The 24,675-nt window shown below is 42.4% G+C and overlaps 1 protein-coding gene across 1 annotated transcript in view; it reads left to right on the forward strand.

Annotated features, from left to right (window-relative positions):
• Window positions 1-24,675, forward strand: part of NAGLU (N-acetyl-alpha-glucosaminidase) — a 101,842-nt gene that overhangs the window by 37,151 nt on the left and 40,016 nt on the right. The window contains exons 4-5 of the mRNA XM_069237709.1: window positions 8,309-8,394; window positions 21,382-21,638. Of these exons, the coding sequence (XP_069093810.1) occupies window positions 8,309-8,394; window positions 21,382-21,638 (343 nt within the window). The remainder of the gene's footprint in view (window positions 1-8,308; window positions 8,395-21,381; window positions 21,639-24,675) is intronic.

Raw genomic sequence — 24,675 nt, forward strand, 5'->3', positions numbered from 1 at the left:
CAAGTTCTATAAGGACTACTGCTTGGACAGTCAGATCCGTCGAGGTATTTTGCCCATTCATTCTTCCAGGATTTCCTGGTTTGAGCCAGTTTGCATACCACCTCCTCAATGTCCCTTAGCTGCAAAATGGCTCTTCTCCCAAAAGCTCCAGTTAGATACTGCACACTAATCACACACCATTCAGTTATGGCTCTGTGTTTTTGGCATGGAAATAGCCTTGAAAGTAATTGATATCCATGCACCAGATTGGCCCCTGTATGGGCACATTGCACGTCACTTCTAAAGCAGCTGATGGAGAACTGCTTGATTCCATCTACCGGTGTGCAGTGGTACGGCTCAAGATTACCCGGATCCAGTCCAAAGCATGTGGAATATTATAAGATGAGAAATCTGCAGTTCGAGAGTCTTCACCAGAAAATGCATTACCGGAGGTAAGTAACTTGTTCAAAGTTGCTTGATGCAATTATTTTTCATAAGTTGAGTTTACATTCTCATAACACCAAATAGGACTTCTTCTTAGATTAGACAGTTTCATAATCATGGTTGTTGAATTATATATTTTAAGTGAAGTGCATAATAATATGTTCGATCGCATGTGTGGTTGTAGATACACATGCTTTGCATAAGTCCGAATCCATTGTTGGACTCGGAGTGTTGCAAGTTGTTTTTGTTCGAAGAATCTTTTCAAGTCACGAGATAAAGTGACTCCTCCTCTCGGTGATACTGCACATGGGCATTGGGTTCTTTTGTTAGATTGTTTTCTCTCTGCTGTCGGGTTCGGACGTGTTTCCTCTCGCTCTGGTAATCCTCGCGACAGGTCTATCCTGAACTCTTACCTTCCGTCTTTCTTGGGCTACTCCTTCGCGTGCTGTGAGAATATGCAGGGCTGATGGTAAGGACTCCATTTAGGTTCTGTCCTCAATGCCTTTCCAAATTTCCACACACCGATCAACACCTGGTGTATAACTTGTGCCTGTCCCCGGAGCATAAAGAAGAGAACAGCAACACCTGTAGAGCTTTTCGATCTCAGAAGACTCTCTGGGACCGAAGAACACGTTGTTTGGAGATGGCGTCGAAGACAATGGATGACACTCCCATCATCTTCGGAAATGAACATGCACAGGAGGAAATAAGACATCAGACAGCCCTCTCTATTCGAGATTCTAAGTCGGACGTCGAATCTGACATCGAGAGTCAGCCGCTCACCTCCCCACATGTGAGTACACCAGCCCACGCTTCCCATCTAAAGGCTTAGAAAAAAACATCTAAACTGGTCGTCGCCCCACCCCTGCCTTCGGGCCAAGGTCGGATCCAAAAAATGAATTTGGATGCCCCGCCCTCCGGCTCGTCACCAAAAATCACCAAGGCCAAGATGTCATCGGCATCGGCCACAGACTCAACATCATCCCACACAGCCTCGAGATCGAGCGTTTCAGCTCTAAGAAAGAAGCCCTCAACAACAGTTATGGAGCCGACACCTGTTCGACATAGGCTTCCAATCCGAAAACTATGGAACTGAGGATGATTGCTGCGAAGGACTCTGCTCTTTCATCTGGAGCAGCTTCACCAGTAGAGCCAATTCTGGAAGTAATGGACGCTCGTCAGCACCAGCTCCACTTACAAAAGGGAAAAGGGAAAATAATTGCTCCTCCCCCTGTTCCAATTAAAAGGAGACTTACTTTTGAAGAGACATTAGACACTGCTCCTCCTACAAAAATCTCCAGGGTCAAAGACAAGGCCTCAGTTCACCCGCAACCTTCTCCACCTCACTCTCCTGTACTTTGTCTTACTCCTCCACCACCACCACAATCTCCTATATCTTTCGTAGAGCCACAGTTTTCTCCAGAAGGGTCACCACCACCTCATAGAGTTGAACTGGGGGAAATTCCACAGGATGTGGATCCCTGGGATTTATATGAGCCAGATCCCATACTCCCTACTGACTTTGATTTGTACCCAGTAGTGCCTTCACCTCCTGAAGATGCAACAGAATATATAATCAGGTTATTGCATGGGCAGCTGCATACCATAATGTACACATCCACACAGACCTGATTGAAGAGGATTTCCTCTTTCATACATTGAGCAACACTCACAAAGAGTTACTACCTGCCCATGTTACCAGGTATGCTTAGACATGCCACAGACGTCTTTAAAGAACCTGTTAGGGCAAGGGTTATAACCTCAAGGGTTAACAAAAAGTACAAGGCATCAATGTCAGATCCTATATCTATCAGATCACAAGTACCTCCTGACTCTAAAGTTGTAAGCACGGCAAGGAAACGTGCTAATAGTCAATCCACAGGAGATGCTCTTCCTCCTGATAAGGAGAGCAAAACACTTGATGCAGCAGGGAAAAGAGTAGCTGCACAGGCTGCTAATAATTGGTGAATTGCTAATCTCAAGGCTCTTCTAGCAAGACATGATAGGGCCCACTGGGATGAAATGGAAGAGCTACTTCAGTATCTTCCAGAGGAACATCGGAAAAGGGACAGGAGATAGTCTTAGAAGGGCAAGCCATCTCAAACAGCTCTACTAGATGCGCCATTGATGCAGCGGATACGGCGGCACAGGGTGTAAACACCAGTGTTATTATAAGAAGGCAAGCTTGGTAGAGATGCTCAGGCTTCAAGCCAGAAATACAACTGGAAGTTCTCCACATGCCTTTTTATGAAGAACACTTGTTTGATCCAGCAGTTGACACCACCATAGACAAACTGAAAAAAGATTCAGAGATAGCTAAAGCTATGAGAGCCTTACTAACTACACCAATTTGAGGTAATTTCTGTAGGCCAAAATTTAGGAGAGGTTTAAAAACATCGTCCACTGAGCCTTCCACCTCCCAGAACAAACTGGGAACACACTTTTACAACAAACGTTCTTTCAGAGGCTCTTTCAGGGGCACACATAATAAAGGCAGAGGTAAGGCGTCCACTTCTAGAGGCTCTGCCTCAAATACAAGACAGTGACTTCATACAAATCCCCACAGAACACCCTTCTCAAGTAGGGGGAAGACTAGCTAATTTCTATCCCCAATGGTCCAATATCACCACAGATCAATGGGTTCTATTAATTATCCAACATGGTTACTGTCTAGAACTCATCTCCACTTCACCAAATATTCCCATTCGTGCTCACAACCTTTCACACTACCATCTCATTCTTTTGAAAGTCAAGGTACAAGCCCTTCTTTTCAAAGGGGCTATAGAACCAGTTCCCCTGTCACAACAAGGGTTATGAGTATATTCCCTATATTTCCTTATACCAAAGAAAGATGGGTCACTAAGACCAATTCTGGATCTCAGACCTCTCAACCTTTACATCCTCTCAGAGCATTTCCATATGGTCACTCTGAAAGATGTTATTTCCCTATTATAGCTAGGCGATTTTATGACAGCTTTAGAACTCAAAGATGCTTATTTTCACTATCCCATACATCCAGCACATAGCAAATACCTCAGATTTGTCATTGCAGCAGGAAAACACTATCAATTCAAGGTGTTACCATTCAGGGTAACAATTGCCCCCAGAGTATTCACAAAATGCCTAGCAGTAGTTGCTGCATTTCTCAGATGACAACATCTTCATGTCTTCCCATACTTAGACAACTGGCTCATCAAAGCCAATACCATCCAACAATGTCAGAATCCTACTCAGTACGCAGTAGACCTTCTACACACTCTGGAATTTACAATCAACTTTCTCAAATCCTGTCTCCAACCCTCACAGATACCTTTATCTGGGAGCAATTCTCAGTACTCACTCAGGGTTGGCATATTCAAACCCAGCCCACATTCAAGCTTTCCAAACCCTTCTGTCTCAATTACATCAGAACCACATTTAAATAGTGAGACTAGTGATGCAGCTATTAGGGATGATGGCTTCCTGCATTGCCATCGTTCCTCACGCCAGACTACACGTGTCCATTACAGCAGTGTCTATCTCGTCAGTGGTCGCAGTCATAGGGTAATCTCCAGGATCAAGTGTTGTTGGACTGCCAGACTCACTGCTCTCAATGGTGGAATCCCACCAACCTTTGGTGATCCAAGGAGCGGCCCTTTCAAGACCCTGTGCCTCAGATCACTCTCACTACAGAGGTTGGGGAGCTCACTTCAACAACCTTACAATACAAGGCAGATGGAATCCCATTCAAGAAACTTATCACATCAACTTTTTGGAGTTAGTAGCAGTCTTTCTAGCACTCAAAGTATTCCTGCCACAACTCTCTCCCAAGGTAGTTCTAGTCTATACAGACAACATGACAACCATGTATTAGCTGCAAAAAATGTGGGGGGTGGAGGGGGTCACTCGTCTCAGTTGTCCCTTCTTGCTCAGACAATTTGGAAATGGGTAATTCACCATCATATTCACTTACTGACAGAATATCTCTCAGGAGTGGACAACCAGTTTGCAGACCTCCTAAACAGGATGCAGCAACAAGGTCACAAATGGGAACTTCACCAATACTTTAATCTGTGGGGAACACCAGAAATAGACCTCTTCGCCACCTCAGAAAATTCGAAATGCCAAAACTTTGCATCCAGATACCCACACCCTCGGTCCAAGGGCCCTGCTCTATGGATGAATTGGTCAGGGATATTTGCTTACACTTTTCCACCTCTCCCACTCATTCCATTTCTGGTTTGCAAACTGAGTCAAACAGCACTCACCATGATCCTTGTAGCTCCCACCTGGGCATGTCAGCCTTGGTACACAATACTGTTGGATCTGTCTGTGGTTCCCCACCAGAAACTCCCCAACATACCAGAACGTCTGATACAAAAGTGAGGTCAAATCAATCATCCAGACCCCAAAACACTCAATATTGTGATATGGCCCCTGAAGTCATAGAGTTTGGTTATTTACAACTCCCCTCTGAACGTGTGGACATTGCTAGAGATGCACGTAAACCTACAACTAGACAGTGTTATGCTGCAAAATGGAAACGTTTTGTTTGCTACTGTCAACCTAAACACATTGATCCACTCAAAGCATCAGTACAAGACATTGTTTGTTACCTGCTAAATTTATGAAAGGCAAATTTATCATACTCACCTGTTAAACTTCATTTAGCAGCCATAGCTGCTTACCTCCAAAACAGACAACATATTTCTTTATTCAGAATTCCAGTAACCAGTAATCGAAGCCTTTATGGAAGGCTTTGAGAGTAATTCCACCCAGGGTCCTCCAGCTCCAATATGGAACCTGACTGTTGTCCTTACTAGATTCATGGGTTCACCTTTTGAACTCATGCACTCCTACTCTTTGCTATTTCTTTCATGGAAAGTTGCCTTTTTAGTGGCTATCACTTCCCTAAGACGTGTAAGTGATATACAAGCTTTCACTTTAGAAGAACCTTTCTTCCAAGTGCATAATGAAAGTGTAGTCCTTAGGACTGTCGCATAGGGTCTCATTATTCTAATGAGACAACTGGATTTTGAGCGACAGAATCGCCTGTGGTGTGGGAGACTAAGTTTAATCCACTGCAGGTGACACCTGTCGCTCCAATCCGGGTTTTGCTCCGGCTAACTAGTAGTGCCTCGTCTCTACCCAAGGGCAGGGATGACTGGGCATCCAAGCGCATGACATAATTGGTTTCTCATGGAAGCCGTGGTCACTCAGGTCTCATCCATTTTTCTCAGTTACATTAGTCTCCTATATACAATGACAAACAAAGGCAGTATATGTTTGAATAATGTTTTTATTGACACAACTGCATGTTAGATAGCAAAGCGTGAGCTGCAATAACCAGGATGACACAGCATGACAGTATTAAAATTGTGACAAGGAGAGTGAAGCATAAGAATAACACTACCATATTGTCACTACAGTCAGTAGACTAACTCCTACCTAGGCTATAATAGAGCACAGCATGTTAAGCTCTAATTCTGCCCTTCAGGTTCCCCTGGGAAGACATCATCCCCCATACCTGAGCAAAGGCCTGCGGTCTGCAAAACAGCAGTAGCAAAGCATTCGGCAATCAGCATACAGACGTGGGTCTTTGGCTGGAATCTCCCTCTAACGTGTAAGGGACAGGGAAGTGTTTTTCTAATAAAACAGCTGATGTTCTGAGAAAATGTCAGTATAAGTTTAGTCTCCAACATTCGTAGAAAACACAGATGTGTGTTTTCTACGAATGTTGGAGACTAAACTTATACCACGTTCACCGGCAATGTACCTTGCTGTAGCCTTGGAAGAAGAACAGAGTGAGCAAGAATGTCTTGTTGGGGAACAGAGTGCTGACCTAGGCAAAACAGCTAGATAAACAGAAAATAAAACAAGACCGTAAAAGTTGCTATTGTAACAATAATAAAATAAAGCTGAATGAAATATATCTAGGTTAGAGTGCACTACGGCTTGGCCTAGTGTGTTAAAATAACATGCATGGAGCTATAGCTAAAATAGCTACACAACAGGACAAACCCTACATTTCTCCCAAAAGTAGTTTCACCATTTCACATTAACTAATCAGTTGTTACATGGTTTTTTTCCACAGCCAGACTCAGTCGTTGAAAGAGCTCTGCACACACTAGGGGCCTCATTACGACCCTGGCGGGCGGCGGAGGCCGCCCGCCAGGATGCCGCCCTCCATAATACCGCTCCGCGGTCAGAAGACCGCGGAGGGTATTATGAGTTTTTCCCTGGGCTGGCGGGCGGTCTCCAAAAGACCGCCCGCCAGCCCAGGGAAAAACTCCCTTCCCACGAGGATGCCGGCTCGTAATCGAGCTGGCGGAGTAGGAAGGTGCAACGGGTGCTACTGCACCCGTCGCGTATTTCACTGTCTGCTACGCAGACAGTGAAATACTAGCGGGCCCTCTTACGGGGGCCCCTGCAGTGCCCATGCCATTGGCATGGGCACTGCAGGGGCCCCCAGGGGCCCCACGACAATCCTTACCGCCATCCTGTTCCTGGCGGGCGAGCCGCCAGGAACAGGATGGCGGTAAGGATTGTCAGAATCCCCTCGGCGGCGCAGCGAGCTGCGCCGCCTTGGAGGATTCTTAGGGGCAGTGGAAAACCGGCGGGAGACCGCCGGTTTTCCCGTTCTGACCGCGGCCAAAGCGCCGCGGTCAGAATGCCCAAGGGAGCACCGCCGGCCTGTCGGCGGTGCTCCCGCCCCCGTTGGCCCTGGCGGTTCTCTACCGCCAGGGTCATAATGAGGCCCTAGATGTTAAAAGAGCTCTTATGTATTACATTGATAGGACTAAAAGGTTTAGAAAATCTAAACAGCTTTTTGTAGCATTTTCAATGCCTCAAAAAGGCAATCCAATAAAAAAAAAAAAAAAAATGGGATAGCTAGATGGAAAGTCAAGTGTATTTAAACTTGTTATCTTAAAGATAAAAGATAGTTACCTACAGCTCCTAGAGCACATTCTACCAGAAAAAGGGTGCTCCTATGGCATTTTTTTAGGAAACATTCCAAAAGCAGATATTTGTAAAGCTGCTAGTTTGTCTACACCACATACATTCCCTAAGTACTATTGTGTAGATGTTTTAACTCGCCAACAAGCACATGTTAGCCAGGAAGTGCTCAGGAGACTTTTTCAGGCTATTTCCACTCCTACAGGCTAGCCGCTACTTACTCGGAGGGGACTGCTTTACAGTCTATGCAAAGCATGTGTATCTACAGCCACACATGCCATTGAACGGAAAATGTTACTTACCCAGTAGACATCTGTTTGTGGCATGTAGTGCTGTAGATTCACATGCAAAAAACAAATATTTCACTATTTACGAGCTGCAATGATAAATAAACCAAGGAAGACCTAGTAGAGGTGATAAAGATAGCATTTAGCCTGAAGAAATAGTAAAATGTTGTTTTTGTATCTTTGAGATAAAACCCGATCTGTAGTAGCTCTTTTAAGGAATGGCAAAATGATTGTATGGGGTAAAGAACAGGAAAAAGATTTCAGACACGGGAATAATGTGAATATTGAAATGTCAGCATGGATACCTTCATTAAGTTGATAATGTATCACTGTGTTAAAACAAAAAGGTCCTGGTCACCTGAACTATCTGCTTATCAACTTTTATTTTTTACAAGAAGGTACAAATAGGTATCTGTCTCCTGGTAACCAATGGTATTTAAGTGGTAAAAAAAAAAGCAAGATGCTGTATTTTTTAGGGGAGGGGAAGGTTTTGTCAATACATGGCAGTGCGGTCCTGGAAGTGCCTGCCATTAATAGTTGTAGAAAATGTGATGTTGCATAAGGAAGCCAAGCCATCAACTCTGGCTCTGGCTCTTCTCCTGAAAAAGTGTTTTGCTCCACTGATTCTTGTTTTCTTAGCATGTCCTCTTTCTCCTACCTAGTACAGGATCCTGGCAAGAATGAGGTCGTTGGGGATGATTCCAGTGCTGCCTGCCTTTGCAGGACACGTTCCACGTGGGATTCTAAGGTACGTGTGGCATCTTACATATACATGCTGTTAAGATGACTGGTGGGGACAAGGTTCAAGAGTCTTTACATCTTTATTTCCGTTCTTCAGGTTACACACAAGTAACTACATGTAAATGTCACAGCAGAGGACACTCCTGTTCTGTACTGGGTGCCTCAGAGGGGGAGTGGTGATGAGGGGGTTCAAAAGGAAGGGTGGTATGCACAACTATCTAGAACAGTAGTTTGTAATCCGTGGTCCAGGGCCCCTTGGGAGTTTGCCAAGCCTAACTAGGGTGTCTACGCCTGCTTAAAAATAAAATATTAACCAATTGATATTGTATATCAATACAAAAGCAAAATGTAATTTTTTAATAACATTCTGTAAATATGAACGAATTTTGAAATTGGAGGCCAAAAATAAAGTTGGTATCCATAGATTGATTTGTACATGCAGTGCAATGACATTAAATATATTGTATGGACAGTGGCTGGCCTCAACTGAATTTAGAACAGCTCCAGCCTTTTCATTAAAATTATTTGTTTGGGGAATGCTTGTTTCCGTAACTTTGTGTATTGTTTCAATCATTGAAATCGCTTAGGCTGGGGTCCCCAGATTTTAGTAAAGTTTAAGTGGGGGTTCACAGAAGTCAGAAGGTTAAGAACTACTGGTCTAGAACATACTCTTTGTTTCATCAATCCCACCAACGTGAGGCATCTAGAAGCAAACACTTCAGGTGATCTGCACCTGAAATGTAGTCATGGAAGTCCAGAGACAGAACTCAAAACTGGGCCCGACAAATGGTGGTCACCACCCTGGACAGTGTTTTTATTTCTAGACTGGTAGAAACTTTTGGAAAATCACCAAAAGTCTTTTATTTCCTCTTTGAAATTTAAAGTTAAAAGAGCAACACTGTAAAGCTTCCGTGGCATCAACTGGGACAGGTTTGAATCCTTTCTTTGGCCAAGTGTATTTGATGTATTTTATGATTGTATTTTATGATATGTGAACACTGAATCAGTACTTTTCTATTTTCCACTGTGAATCAGGGGAAACATCTGCTGGGGACAGGCATTTAGATTAAAAGAAGTAGTCAAAATGATGGGCCTCCCTAGGCACGGAAGACCCTCAAATGCTCCCTGATGGAGAAAGCCAATGAGGAGTTATAAAACTAAGCTTTAATGCAATCAGAGAAAGATTTTGGGCTAATGGCGAAAATAATATTGGAAAAATGCAAGGTTATTCTGGAACCAAGGTGCGTCTTTTTTTTTTATTGTTTTTTTTTTAGAACTATATCGCTGTTCTGACGGAAGTGTCAGCAAAATTAACAGAGATGCAGGAAAATATGTCCGAGACCAATTGATAGTAAATATATCAAGCAAGAAGATATAAGAAACATTGTGACGGATAAGAACCTTGGGCAAGTCCAAGGATTTTCAGCATAATGTGCTACACTCGTCAATGTCTGTGATGAACCTGGCTCTAAATATACAAACCTTATATATCTGTTCAGAAATGGATAAGTGTGGGGGGGAGGGAATAAGCTACAGCAGATCCTGAAAAGGTGAGTTACGTTTTTCAAGGTAGAATCAACGCACAAACCGTTTGGTAACTAGCAGAGAAGACAGCAACTGAGAGAAAAAAAAAATCTTTCCCCACAAAAAATGTTTTAGGATGTGCAACACTCAAAAGAATATGCAAGCACCTTCCTTTGGTGGAATATTGTGACTCAGCTTGTGTTATAAACATAGAAGCAAACGCCATGGTATATCCTTAAACAGCCATCACCTGACTAAAAGCAGTTCCCAAACCATGATCATTTTCTTCAATATAACAATCATTTTCAGCGGTATGAAAGAAAGGGGCCGACAGGCACAGCCTTAATAAAGTCGTCCTGGCGATGCATAAATGCTGCACTATGTTCAGCAATTCAACACATTTTAAACCTTTATTAACAAGTAACCTAAATGAAGCAGCGATTAAACAATATTTAAGTATTCCTGAAAACAATTCACTAAAGCATGAAAAGGATCTTAATTAGTCATTGTGGGTAGGTTGGCAAACCTACCCAGTAGTTTGTCATAAATATTTGTTTGGAAAAATACCCTTTTCAAAATTGTTTTTTCCATGATGTTCTTCATCATTGGACCAAAAAGCTACATTTGTGACACAGCAACGCCATTCCGGTCTCTTACAGCCTCACTTTGTGTCACATTGAAGCAGCAGAGACATATCCATCATCCTGAATCCAGCAGTCCCAAGAATATGCTCAAATAAATCATGAATACATTTTTGGAATATTAAGGCAGTGGATGTCAATTCAGAAGATATTCTGGCATATATGACACCACAACAAAAGAGATAAATTGGCCACATGTATGGAACTGGTGGTGAGTTCAATCTGTGATATTTAGTTTTTAAATTGAGGGTATTAAAAATAACTCTGTACCTTCCAACATTACCAACATTTTCTGAATGACTGGTGATCAATGGCAGTCTACCAAACTCTGCTTGCTATTAGAACAAAGGGCCACTCACAGTTCTCAAGCGTCCAGATTTCTTGTGCACCAACACTATCAGAGAGACCCAATATGCAATGCCCACAGGCTCCCTTTCCAAGCATATGTCCTTGATCATTTTAAAATGTTCCTTCCTTGCACTAAAAGGAACATAACTTTAAAAATATCAGAAAATCTAGGACCTTTGTGGGGAAAAAAAACATTCAAGTTTGTTTAGACTGCTCTATAACATGCCTCTCACTAAAATCATGGATCTTGCCGAATAGGCTAGGTCCTTAGGTACCCCTTTTTCACCAGAAAGGGTTTTCGAGTGAACCCAAAGGGCTATCGTTTTCCTGGGAAATGCTAATTGCGCCCTGTCTGTGGAGAGGCAGGGGTCGCTGCTCATTAAAGTAAACCCTAAACTATAGGATCCAGCTTACGTGGAAGCTGGGGCGGTAGCACAAGGAGGTCTTCTCAGTGATCCTTTCAGCAAGGAGTTATCCAAGTTTGTGGCCACCTTCAGATCACTTGATAAGGCCCAATCCTCGATTAAGTAGGTTTTTCAGCCATGCCTTTTCATTGGGGCTGCTTTTACATGCAAGGTCCCACCAGAGGACATTTTTTCCGCAAAGGGTTAGATCAACAACGCTGTGGTGACTTCTTCCCTAGAAGAAGGGGCCAATAAGGGAGAGGCACCAGAGGGACCCTCACACAGCATCTCCAGGGTTCTCAACCCAAGAAGTGTTCTTTTGGATTCTTCCTTGCCGTTTGGGGTCAGTTGGCACAATTTCTATACAGTTGGGAGTCCCTCACCTCAGACGCTTGGGTTCTCCAAACAGTCTGCGGTTTCCAAATACAGGTCTACATCTCTCCGTTTCAACTTTCACATCCACGTCCCCTGAGTTTTTCATAGGAGCATGTTGCTTTTGTGGATTAATAGGTCCATGACTTCCTCACCAAGGAGACCATCATCCCTTCCACTCTACATCCGCGTCACTTTCTGAGCGATTTGTTTGTAGTAGACAGGAGGGACGGCAGTCAACTTCCCATCATCAACCTTAAGGAATTCAGTGGCTGGTTGACTTTCCGCCACTTCAAGATGGAGGGCATTCACCTCCTTTGCGACCTGTCGCTCCCTGACAATTGGATGGTGTTTCTCAACCTTCAGGATGCCTACCTGACAATCCCAATTTCTTCTCCTCATCAGTGTGTTTTCACAATGTAAATAAGGAGCTAGATCTTCAAATTCACCTCCCTGCCATTCGGTCTTTCCTCAGCTCCTTAGTGCTTCACCAAGGTTTGAAACCCATGATGGAACACCTAGGGGCGAGGGAATACCACCTAACCATTTACCTAGACAGCCTCCTCCTAATGGACCAATGTCCGTTTAATTTGCAAGATCAATTGCAATGCATGATATCCCTGCTTCAGAACGTAGGTTTCCTTATCAATGCCCAAAAGTCGCTGTTCACTCCTTCCCAACAAACCACCTTTCTGGGTTTTGTTATTGATTCAGTAGCCAAGACTCTCAGCTTACCTTCACCAAAAATTGCGCAGATTTGCAGGAAACTGAGAAAGACAATTTCCAAGCAATTGACTTCTTTACGCCAGATAGCTCGGATAGTGGGGCTCCTATCATCTTCCATCCAAGCAATATTCCCAGGCCCTCTACATTACAGGACTCTACAAAGGTTCAAGGCCTTTCACAAGCGGGCCTTCGATACTCAGAACGAGTTCCCCTGATGGAGGAGATGTAGACCGAGATGCTTTGGTGGTTGTCCCACATGGAGGCATGGAACAGCCGCACCATTTTCGGCTCCGACCCAGACCTTGTCATAGAATCGGACGCCATCAGATCCCATTGGGGTGCACGCTGCGGCACCCACGGCATGCTGGCGCACCCACGGACAAACAATCCCTCCACATCAACTGCCTGAAGCTTATGGCAAGGTCTTTCGCAGTTCAGTGCTAGATCAAGGACAGAGTGAACTGCTGCGTGTTGTTGAAAATGGACAACTTGTCAGCAGTTTGTTACATCAATCATCTTGGCGGTCCCCAATTCAAATTCCTGGCGCATCTAGCCATGGAATTCTGGACATATTGTCTGAACAGCAACATATCAGTCACAGCGGAATATCTTCTGGGGACCTCCAACCAGATTGAGAGAGTGGACCGACACAAGTTTTGTGGCATTTAGATCCAGGAGTGTTCTCCATGCTCAACTCTCGGTGGGGTCCACTGACAGTGGGTCTGTTCCCCTCTCGGCTGGACTACCAGATTCCCTGGTCCTTCATTTGGAAGCCAGACGCTCAATGTGCAGCGACAGATGCATTTCTTCAGGGCTGGTTGAAGGAGAAGGGTTATGCCTTTCCTCCTTTCGCCATGATCATGAGGACTGTGGCCCAGGTTTAGAGACAGGGAGCACAGGTGTCGTGATCACACCAGTTTGAAGCTCTCAAGTGTGGTTTCCAGTTCTTCTGGAACTTTCTTGGGGTTTTCCAGTCCCTCTTCCCCACACTCCAGATATTCTTCGGGATCCTCTGGGTCAGAATCACCCTCTAGTCCTCCAAGGCAGTCTTCCTCTCATGGCCTGGAGGAAAACCAGGAATGATGGAGATTCCCAGGACTTTTGCAGGACTCTGAACGATTACTGGCAGCTTCCTGGGCGTAAGGGACCTCTAAGCGATAAGCGATGTTGTCCCCATCCTGAATTAACTGGTGTCTCTGGCATCCCAACATATGGCTTACTGCATGGTTAACTCTTACCAGTCGGCCATCTCCCAATTCAGGGTCTTCCTGTGTGGGATCACCCGCTGGTATGTAAGCTTTTAAGGGGTATCCACCATGCCCTCCCACCAGAACCCAAATACTCCAATTTGTGGAATGTAAAGATGGTTTGGAATCTTTTTCAATCATGGCAGAGAAATGACTATCTCTCCCGTATGGAGTTGTCAGCAAAGTTAGCAATGTTGTGTCTAATTTCTTGTCATAGGGTCTTGGATGTGAGATTCTTAGACATTTCAAACTGGATTTTTACCCCTCAGGGAGTACCCTTCTATGTTTCCAAGAAACTAAAACAGATTCCAGAGTGATATCTTATCCTGCCTTCAATAAGGTTCCCCAATTGTGTATAGTATGTTGCCTTAAGGCATATGAGAATGCGACAGAGGACATACGTCCTCCAGCTGAGAGGCAACTCCTGATCTCTATAAGGAAACCATTCAAAACAGTCTCATCCCCCACCATTGCTCGAGGTGCCGGCTGTGTTATGCAGGCATTATTGTAGTGTTCTTCAGACTCCATTTCGTCAGTGGGGCTATGGCTTCAAATGCCTTTTCTCTAGGAGCTAGACTAGAGGATATCATTAATGTGGACAATTGGTCATCAGACTCTGTTTAAAAGATTTCACTTTAAACCAGTGGTAAATATGGCATCCTTGGTGGTGGATAAACTTGAAACAAGCATAATCCTTGCCTTCGGTCCTGACAGAGAACGAAAAATGTCCTATCTATTGTGACAAAAAGTTTAAATTCTATTAAGGACACAGAGGCGCAACTATTTCCACCCATGCATGGGATGCTCTTTCTTTTCCCGAGTGAGGAAGTCTACCTCTTGACATAGTTAAGAATAAGTATTCTGTCTTCTTTAGGTTAACGATCTGTCATACTGTTGCTTTGTGGAATTGGAGATATGTCCATGATGATGTTCTGGTTGTGGTTTTTTAATTGTTTGGCAAGTATTTATGCTGAATCAATATGTGTTGAAGATGTATTGAATCCCATTTTGTTCTTTATCTTCATGTAACAAATCCTCTAAATGCGAGTAATGCTGGGAGATTTTTCCTATTGCTTCAAGAAAGAGGAAAGTGCCCGAGAAGCAGGTGGATTTTATGGACATCGTTCATTGATTGTTACGTTTTTGTAGTCATTTCTCGGTGTTATGGGAAAGGTGGCACATTTCTTTAAACACTGCTGAGTAATAGATGGAAAGAAAGATAGAGAGCATAATCCTCGCCTCTGTGTCCTTAATAGAGTTGAAACTTTCCATCACAATAGCTAGGACATTTTTCATTTGCCTCCACTCTTTAAACAAACACCAGAGATGTGTCACATTTTTCCATTTGAACGAACATTTTCCCAACGTGTATCCAAAGGATTTCTCAAATAGAGATATGTGTATTCTTAGAATTAATTTTATCTGAAAATCTGCCTCATCAAACATATTTTAATTAATGTATACTTTTCAAAGTGTGGCAGCTTCAGCACTGGACACTATCAACATAAGGTGTTTTAAACTCAAAAACAGATTGTTCCACAGTTTCCCCAATATCAATACTGCATGTGAAACTAGATTGCAATCTCTGAGTATTTGCCCTTGAATTAATTTGTTCAAGAGCCACATAATAGGTGGGTCACAAATGTACATGTCTGATATTGCCAAAGTCACAACGGGCAGCCAGAAGCCTGACTTCAGCAAAATACGAGTCCACAGGTAGATTAACCATCTGATGACGAATATAAAAGTTACACCTTTCCATAACAATATATGGGTCCTCTGTAAATTGAAGTTACATCCTATCCAGAGCTGCTATGAATGAATCATAATCTGTGATTCGATTATTGCAATAAAAGTGGAGAAAGGAAATCTAATGGAAATGGTGTTGGTCATTGTACCTGTGTGTAGGAATGCAAGCAGTAGAGAGAATCTTGTATAGGTTTCTGGAGTACTGTCATTTTACAGAGTTGTGCCATAATGCAGCTAAGGCCAGTTTGAGCTATGTTGATGGCAGACATGCTAAATGAGTGGGAAGAATTTGATTTGTGCCAGGTCATAAATTTGAAGATTCCAAGTATAGGTCGGTGATTGCTGATGTCAACTTCATGATGTTAGTTTTACTTAGTGTACCATTGTGCCAAGTGAAGTTATACATCAAGCGATAGAGGAAGAGTTAATTATGTTACAGATATCAGCTTGAATATGTATGGAAATAGTTACTATGAGGCATAAAATTAAAAGATCATTGCAGTTCTGAGAAGGTGTACATGACGAAGAAAGGTGTCCCAGTTTTGGGATGTATATACTAGCCAGGGTTGCTTGTGGAGTTGAGGCTGGGTACAGAATATCATGTCTAAGTGATGGAGTGTGATTCCCTTGCAGGTGAACTTGAAGTCAGGTACTCGTGTGTGGTTAGTGATAAACTGATCTTGAATCAATTGAGGCCTCTATATGGTTGGAACAAATAGTGGTGGCACATTTCGGATGCATGTTGACCTGAGGGAGTTTAACTAATGTATATAGGTTGATCATAGCCATTACTAAATATTAATGCCAATCACCTAGGCATGTGGACACCCTAGCTGCCCACTGTTTGTGTGACAACCTTCCTTTAGAGAACATGGCTGGGCCACAATAGCAAAGCTAGTGGCAGGTTCAAGAAAATGTTACTATAAGACTGCACTTTCATCTTTATTACTTTATATGTCACTCTATGAAGATCTTAGGTCACCTGCAAAGGTTTCAGCAAGAGTGGTGGCTGGTCTAAATTACTGGAACCATGTCAGCTTTGTGTTACAGAGATTTAATTGGCGTCCAATTGCCAAGCAAGTAGGATGGTGGTGTTTTGGCAGCTTGGTACATTGGAGGACCAGGAGGAGATCTTCTATTGCTTGGAGAAAACAAGACCAAAAAAGAATGCCTGATGGTCCACAAAATAAAAAGAAGGACCTCAGAAGACAAGATGCTTCAGGTTGCTGGGGTCAAATAGTAGAACAACCTTCCACTGGCTCTCAGAAAGATTACCTACTTGAGACAGTTTGAAAGCAGGATAAAACTCTTCTTGTCGAGGCTTCCTCAGTGTTACTTGAGTGACTCTGAGTGTTCTTGTTGGTCCCAAACTCCTGGATACCAATGGGTTTCAGCGCCTTTCAAATCTGGCTCTACTCTGTAGACCAGTGCTGCTGATACCTCTGATTAGGAAAGAATCAGTGATGTGGTGTCAATGGCATTACGTGGCAGAATCTTGGCTACCTGTTATGCCCTGTTTAGTGTTTGTAGTTATATGCTTCTAGGAAGTAAAATGGACTGCATTCCATTTACATGTAGCTCTGCAAAAGTGGCATGCGGATAAAGGGTACATTCTAGGATAAATTCTAATTTTTTTGTTATACATAAAACAATTTTTATAAACATTCAATGGAGCGAATATATATTTGATAAAATGTCATTATTTTAGTGACGTTTGCATACAGGGGAATAAAACTGTGTAACTGATTGTAGTTTTTTCAAGGTGGCAATAGGAGAAGACAGATTCAACCAATAAGCAAGTATGCTTTTCTGAAACTACATGTACAGCTGTCCTGGTCCATATAAGTAGATTAGTCATGCCTCGTTTTTACCAGTTGTAAGCAATTTGACTGATGCATAAAATAACATCAACAAGTACTTCAGAGGAATAAGGAGCAAATAAAATAATTCAGATTAAATAACAAGATGCATGCATGATAATCTGAGTAGAGAAGGACGGAACCCTGCATCTGCCACCACTAACTGAGGTATCCTGGAAACGGCATTGGCCAGTCGTATCGGTGAGGATGCTAATAACAGGTCCTTAGTTAAGTGTTTTCCATATTGGGCAACAAAGGTTTGGGAAAGTCATGGTTTATAGAATGTATGCAATTGGTGTTTATATAGTGTGAACCTATCCGAAAGGTAGCTGAGCAGTGTACAGAGTCAAAGGCCAGCGTAAAGCCAACACGTGATATGTGAGGTAGCTGGTTTGTGGACTATTAATGCATTTTGATGTAGTGCTCTTTATAGAGGTTCATCTTCAGCTCTTTCCTAGTGACTCTTTTGTGACTCCCCACTGACTGTATGTTAATGGAGTAATTCTATTTAAATGACTAACACTCCTCCATAAATGTTTAGGGGCCTTTGCTTTCTATAGATATTAGTTTATTGTCACTCCTGTCTTTCACTCCTCTCTTTAAGACCGATCACCCACTTTCCAAACTTACTCTTTTTTAACCATGTCTTTTGGGGAGCCAAGTCACAGTAATTCATATTAGCAAATGGTACAAATGTATAAATTCCACAATAACTCTGCAATGACCAACAACATTATATCTTCCCTCCAGCCCCAACAGAAAAATAGAAGCAGGCAACGATAGCAGCCAAAGAGAGCATTTTAACAAAGGCACACTTCATGCAGACAGCTCAGGTTCAGTGGTGATGTCATAAAATCCATAGATCATATCACTCTTTCATCGCAGTTGTTAATGCCTATGGATTCATGAGGCAATCTTGCAGTTCTTGAGGGAAAAAAACAGTGACCAGCAGAGTAAATGGAACAAGTCCACAGCTCTAAACTTTGTAAAAAAAAAAAAAAAACCCTGAGAGTGCTATAGGATCCCTTGACCTGTGAAGTATTGTTTGCTAAGTGGGTTGTACCTCCAAATTTAAGATCAAGATGTAAACTCACTGGAGCATGATCCAAGATTAATATGTAACCAATATCCGAACTCAAAACATGTTGTACTAGATGCTGTGAGACAAATAAATAATCAATCCTCGATTGGGAAGAATGTACTGGGAAAAAAGGAAAATTCCTGTGAATTGGGGTTACACAATCTCCAAACATCCGTTAATGCTCTTTGTTTAATCATGGAGGTTAACTGTGAAAATATGGTGGATGGTACAAATCCAGAATTGGATTTACGATCCAGAAAAGGATCCATAACCATATTGCAGTCTCCTCCAAAAATCAAATATTCATCCGAAAGAGTCATTAACTTAGCTAATATTTCATTGCAAAAGGAGTTATCATGTTGGGTTGGAGCATAAACATTAAATATAGTTAAAGGTTTTTTATTAATATTCATTGAAACTATAACCCATCTACCCTGCTCATCAGAATCTTGAGAAAAATCTGAAATGTTCAAAGCTTTATGACACAGTATAGTAACCCCATTTCTTTTCCCCATATCCGGAGATGCAAAAACATGACCTACCCATTGTCTTAAGTTTGGCCACCTCATCACCTGGTATATGAGTCTCTTGCAACAGAGCAATATCAGCTTTCAGTTTTAAACCCTTTGACGCTTTATTGGGGATCCCAAACCTTTAACATTCCATGAAAGGAATCTAATTTTCATTTAATAGAAATAATATGACCATTAAATTAATGCATATAAACCACATAGTAGTATGGAGAAATTGAACCGAAAGAAAACGTTTGGTATACAGAAAGAGAAAAATAGAACTATGAAAATGAGAAAATAAAAATAAGAAAATAAAAGGAGGAAAAAATAGTAAAAGCAGAGGAGAGGAAATTAAAGATAACAAACAGAGTATAATAGAGAAGGAAACATGAAAACGACAGAAAAAATACAGAACGGATAATAAAAACATACCTATAAGACAAAAAACAACGTGAGGGTGGTGAAACCACAAAAGGAAGTCAACGTAACCTTCACTCCACGACTGCAGATATGGAAGGGAAGAGAGACCCAGCCACACAGGTTGATACCACAAAAGACGGGTACGTTAACGCATGAAGATCTAAAAAGAGAGGAACATAGGAAACATTCAAATCCCTTATGTAATCGAACACACTTAAGATTACATGAACCAATAATGGGCATGTCCATTAAATAAGAGCAAAACAGAAAAACAAAAAATCAATACAATAGTCTAGTCTCTGATATTTTGGAGGTGTCCATTGTTTCACCTGTACAAGAATCAATAAATTGTTGAAGTAATACTGGATCTTAATATGTTGTGGTCTTATTGTGAACAAACATGGATGGAAGAGACCATACCGAGCATTAAGCGACTTTAATGCCAGATGCATATCCAGAAATTTATTTTGGTTGTCCGCTGTCGATTTACCATAATCCTGAGCAAAAAACTGATTGGAAACTGACCATGTGATTCTACCTTTAGCTCTTGCTGCTCTAAGAACCTTTAGCAAGTCTACAAACTCCAAAAAATAAAGTATTATTCCTCTTGGTTTCTTTGACGTTGAAGCTAAATATGAAGGATGACCTAGTCTGTGCGCTCTTTGTATATTCAAAGCAGGAGAAGTAGGCAGGTCCAGAATCTTGGGCAGAAATGCTTGAAAGAAAGATAAAGAGTCTGAACCTTCAATTCCTTCAGTTAGACTGTAAATACATAGATTATTCCTGCGGTTCCGATTTTCTATATCCTCTGCATGCTTTTTCAACATAGTAACTTCAGATTGTAGAGATTGAATAGACTCAACTGAATCCTCAAGCACTTCCACTCTTGGTTGCACCCGAGAGACTCTGTTCTCCACAAGAGACCATTTGTCATCAAATATTTGTAATTGTTTATTTGTATCTTCTATATATGGTTTAAGCGCCCTTATTTCCTCAAGGAGTAACTCCATAGATATGGTATCTACAACTTTAATAGGAGATGGAGGATCCTTTTTAGCTCTCTTATTCGTGGACGTCGAAATCGTTACCGGAAGCTTGGACGAAACTTTATTAACAAGAGTAGGAGGAGAAACAGTTGTTGAAGGTGTAGCATCAAGAGAAGTAGCTCCTGTAGTCTCCATATTTGATAAAGGAGCAAAAGAGTTTGATAAAGGAATATTATCTGAACTTTTATTGCTCTGTACTTTGTTAGTAGTCAATTGAAGGTTCCTAGATCTGTCCATAAGCAAAAATATATCATTCTGCTCAAAATGCAGTAAAACGTATACGTTATGAAGCAAGAGTCCACCTCAGAAAAGAGAGTAGAGCTAAAAACAAAATAAAGCTGGGCAAAATCTTCCAAAAGGCAAGGTACCGTGAGCAGAGAGCATAAATATACACTTTTAGCTCAAAAAAGTGCAAAAAGGCAGCGAAGCATAAGTAAAGAAGAAAATTGTGAGGTAAAAACAAAAAACAAAATGGCGGTCACAATGAATTCCTCACACGACTGCCATGAAAATCAGCAAAGAGGTCATAAAAAAAATACCTTTTAACTCCTGTTAAGGGGAACAATGCATTCCATGCATGTTCCCCTAACTTTCCTTCACTGCAGGAGTAAGAAAAAGTGCCCAAGAAAATCAGCCGGCTCTTCCGACTCCCGCCGTAGTCACAGAGCTCCGCGGAAGGTGCTATCTTCAAACGGCGTAAGCTACGCCCCCGTGTACCTCAAAATTTACTCTTGCCGTTATTTGCATCATCTGGAAAATTCTTAATAATCTTACCCTTCAATCTGCATATTGATACCAAAGAGGACCATCAATTGTCTCAGCTCCAAATAAGATCTTTCGCTCAGTACATTTGCACATCATAGTGCAAAACAATGCATCTTGATATTTTCAAGAAGGAAGTGGCTTTGATGGGACCCTTATGAAATTAAAGAACCTTTTTAGTCTTATCAGTTTATCAGGGATCTGGAACTTAAAGAACAGAGTGGTGTTTGTTGCTGCTAAATTTAAACTCTGATCTCTGTCTATTATTCTGACTCCAACTGTCTTGTGTGCTTTACTGTGTAGGGTGTTTCCTGAAGTAAACGTGACCAAGCTGGGGAGCTGGAGTAACTTCGACTGTACCTACTCGTGCAGCTACCTGCTAGACCCGAAGGATCCAATGTTCCAGGTGATCGGGGCTCTCTTCCTGAATGAGCAGACAAGGGAGTTTGGTACAGATCACATCTACAACGCCGACACTTTCAATGAGATGAGCCCAACCTCCTCTGACCCTGTGTACCTGTCCAGCATCAGCTCGGCCATCTTCAAGTCCATGACCTCTGGTAAAGTTACTGTGAAAGAAAGATTGCATGATGAAAGCCCTCTCCATTCTCCACAGACTCTCAACCTTATCTAGTGTTAGCATACTTTGTGATCATACTATGTTTCTGAAGCTGTGGTTCTGCTCTTGCATTAGAGATAGTTGAGTCCCAAAGGGCTACCATTAGCAGCAACAACGTATCCAGCATGTAGATGAAATGTATGTTTCAAGTTGAGACACACAGTCAACGTAGCATAGTACGAAATATCTCAAGACCCTGGAGTAGAATGACTTTAGCATCAGGGCTCTTGCTATAAGTAGGTATGTGTACAGTGAAATGTAAAGTATATTTTTATTAAATTAAAGCAGTTTTGAGTAAGGAAAATGTTATTAAAATAACTGTTGGGCATGAGTATGTCTTTTACTTTCCTCAATGTTTCTAAACTGTGTTAAAATATTACAGCTGCAAATAGTCTTCTGGTATGAGATTATCAGCTTGTATGTCGTCCACTGCACGGTTCACATGGTAAATAATTCAGAGCACTGTACATCATGAACTTTGAATGTACAGTTTTGAGATGATGGGCACTCCTACCCAGCTTGGTCACTTTTGAGATTGAGAGCACTGCTTCTTGATCTGGGCTGGTAGCAACAGTGGATGAAGAAAATTAACATTCAATGGCATGTGTGGCTGTGGATACACATGCTGTGAATTATCATGCCATCTAGTGTTGGGCTTGGAGTGTTGCAACTTGTTTTTCTTCAAGAAGAGTTTTTGTGTCACAGGATCGATTGACTCCTCCTTTTCGGTGCTACTGCGCATAGCCATCAAGTTGTTTGTTAATATGTTTTTTCTCTGCCGTCAGCTTCGGATGTGTTTCTGCTCACTCCGGTTCGAGATTCTCTTTCCGTCTTTACTTTCTATCGACGGCATTGTATTTCAGTCACTTCTTTAATCATAATTTACATCGACTCGGGTCGAATTTCAAACGTGCACGCTTCGGTGCAGGCCTCACCTGGCCCCAGGCCCATTTCCATGTGGCACGGAAGAAAAGAACACCCTAATGGAACGCGTGCCATTTAGATTTTGTCCTCGTTGCCATGCCAAATTTCCACACATGGATCACCATCAACTGTGTAACCTCTGCCTTTCCCGAGGCCATTACGAGGCCATCTGCGATGCATGTCGATCATTTCAGTCCAAGAAAACACTCAGGTACCGAAGAGCTCGCAGGCTGGAAATGGCACAGTCAGTGCAAGACAGCACCCCAGATATTTTCGGTGATGAACATGTACAAGAGGAGCTGGAGCGACAAGGGGCATTGTCGTCGAATATACAGATTCTGACGTGCAATATGACATTGAGAACCAGGACATCACTTCGGCACAAGTCGTGAGTAAGAAACCTGCCCCTCCTCCTTCCACAAAGACAGTTAAAAAACTCACAAAAGAGGTCCCCAGAATACCACTGCTTTTGGGCCATGGTAGATTATGGAAACTTAATTTGAGTGTCCTGCCCTCGGGCTCTGCTCCGAAATTCAGTGCAGTTCAGTCTTCACAATCGGCCTCTATTCCTTCGGTCTGACCAAAACAATCCAAAGGCTCGGAACCGAAAACGACGGCACCAGTTACTTCGGTGCTATCAACTTCGGCACTGAAAGTTTCGGCACCGAGCAAAAGTACACCATTCGCCCCTTGGGGGTCAAAGGTTCTACACCGACACAACATTTTGGCGGTAAAAACCACAGACTCTGACCATTCTTCAGCTTCGTTGTCTCTAATTTAACTAATCCTAGAGACTATTGACGCTAAGCAGCGAAAAAAGCAAATTGAAAAATACACAGGCAGAATTGTGGCTTCTCCCACCATTCATGTGAAGGAGAAGCTTTCTTTTCAGGAGGGTCTCTATACCTTGCCTCCACCAAAAATGCCAAATAAGGAAAAGGCTTCTACTACTGCACCAGCCGTTCCTTTACAAGAACTGCTGCCACCTCCTCCATCACTACCTCCTATTTCTCCTACACCTCATTCATCCAGCACTCAAGTAGGTGGGAAATGCACACCACAGTGTTCATCTGTATATGGTAGGGACGAACTAGGGGATACTCCATAAGCTTCTAACCCCTGGGATACTTATGATATGGACCCGATAATGGATACAGATACAGATCTCTATCCAGCCCACCCCTTCACCGCCAGAAGACACCACTGGCTATCAACAAGGAATAGCGAGGGCTGCTGCATATCATAATGTGCAATTACATGAAGACCCAATAGAGGAAGACTTTTTATTTGATATCCTTACTTTAAAACACAAGGAGATACAATTCCTCCCTATGTTGCCAGGAATGCTTAGACATGTCCAGGACATTTTCAAAGAACTTGTGCGCTTCCGTATAATTACACCACAGGTAGATAAAAAATATAACACTGCCTCATCTGACCAAATATACATCCGGTCCCAAGTACCACAGATCCCATTGTTACCACCACTGCCATGAAAAGAGTAAATAGCCAGGCTACTGGAGATTCTCCCCCTCCTGCGGAAGAGAGTAAAAAAACTTGATGCAGGGCGAAAAACGGTTGCTGTGCAAGTGGCCAGTCATTGGCGTATTGCTAATTCCCAGGCACCACATGCTAGATATGACGGGGCACACTGGGACGAAATGGAAGACATCCTTCAACACCTCCCAGAAGAATGCAGTAAATGTGCACAGCAAATTGTCTCTGAAGGTCAGACAATTGCAAATAATTCAATTAGATGTGCACTAGATGCAACTAGCACAGCTGCACGAGGGGTCAATACCAGTATACTCCTTAGGAGACATGCCTGGTTAAGGTGCTCTGGTTTCAAACCAGAAGTCCAACAAGCTGTCCTCAATGTGCCCTTTGATGGGTAGCACCTATTTGGGTCCCAGGTTGACTCCACCCTAGAAAACTGAAAAAAAGACACCAACACTGCTAAAGCGATGGGTGTCTTGCAAAACCAACCAAACAGGTTTTTAAAAAAAAAAAAAATTGTTTTTTTTTAGGATGGCCACTATTCAGGGATGCCGACA

This window comes from Pleurodeles waltl, chromosome 6 (genome assembly GCF_031143425.1).
Source record: "Pleurodeles waltl isolate 20211129_DDA chromosome 6, aPleWal1.hap1.20221129, whole genome shotgun sequence".
In the NCBI taxonomy this organism is placed as follows: Eukaryota; Metazoa; Chordata; class Amphibia; order Caudata; family Salamandridae; genus Pleurodeles; species Pleurodeles waltl.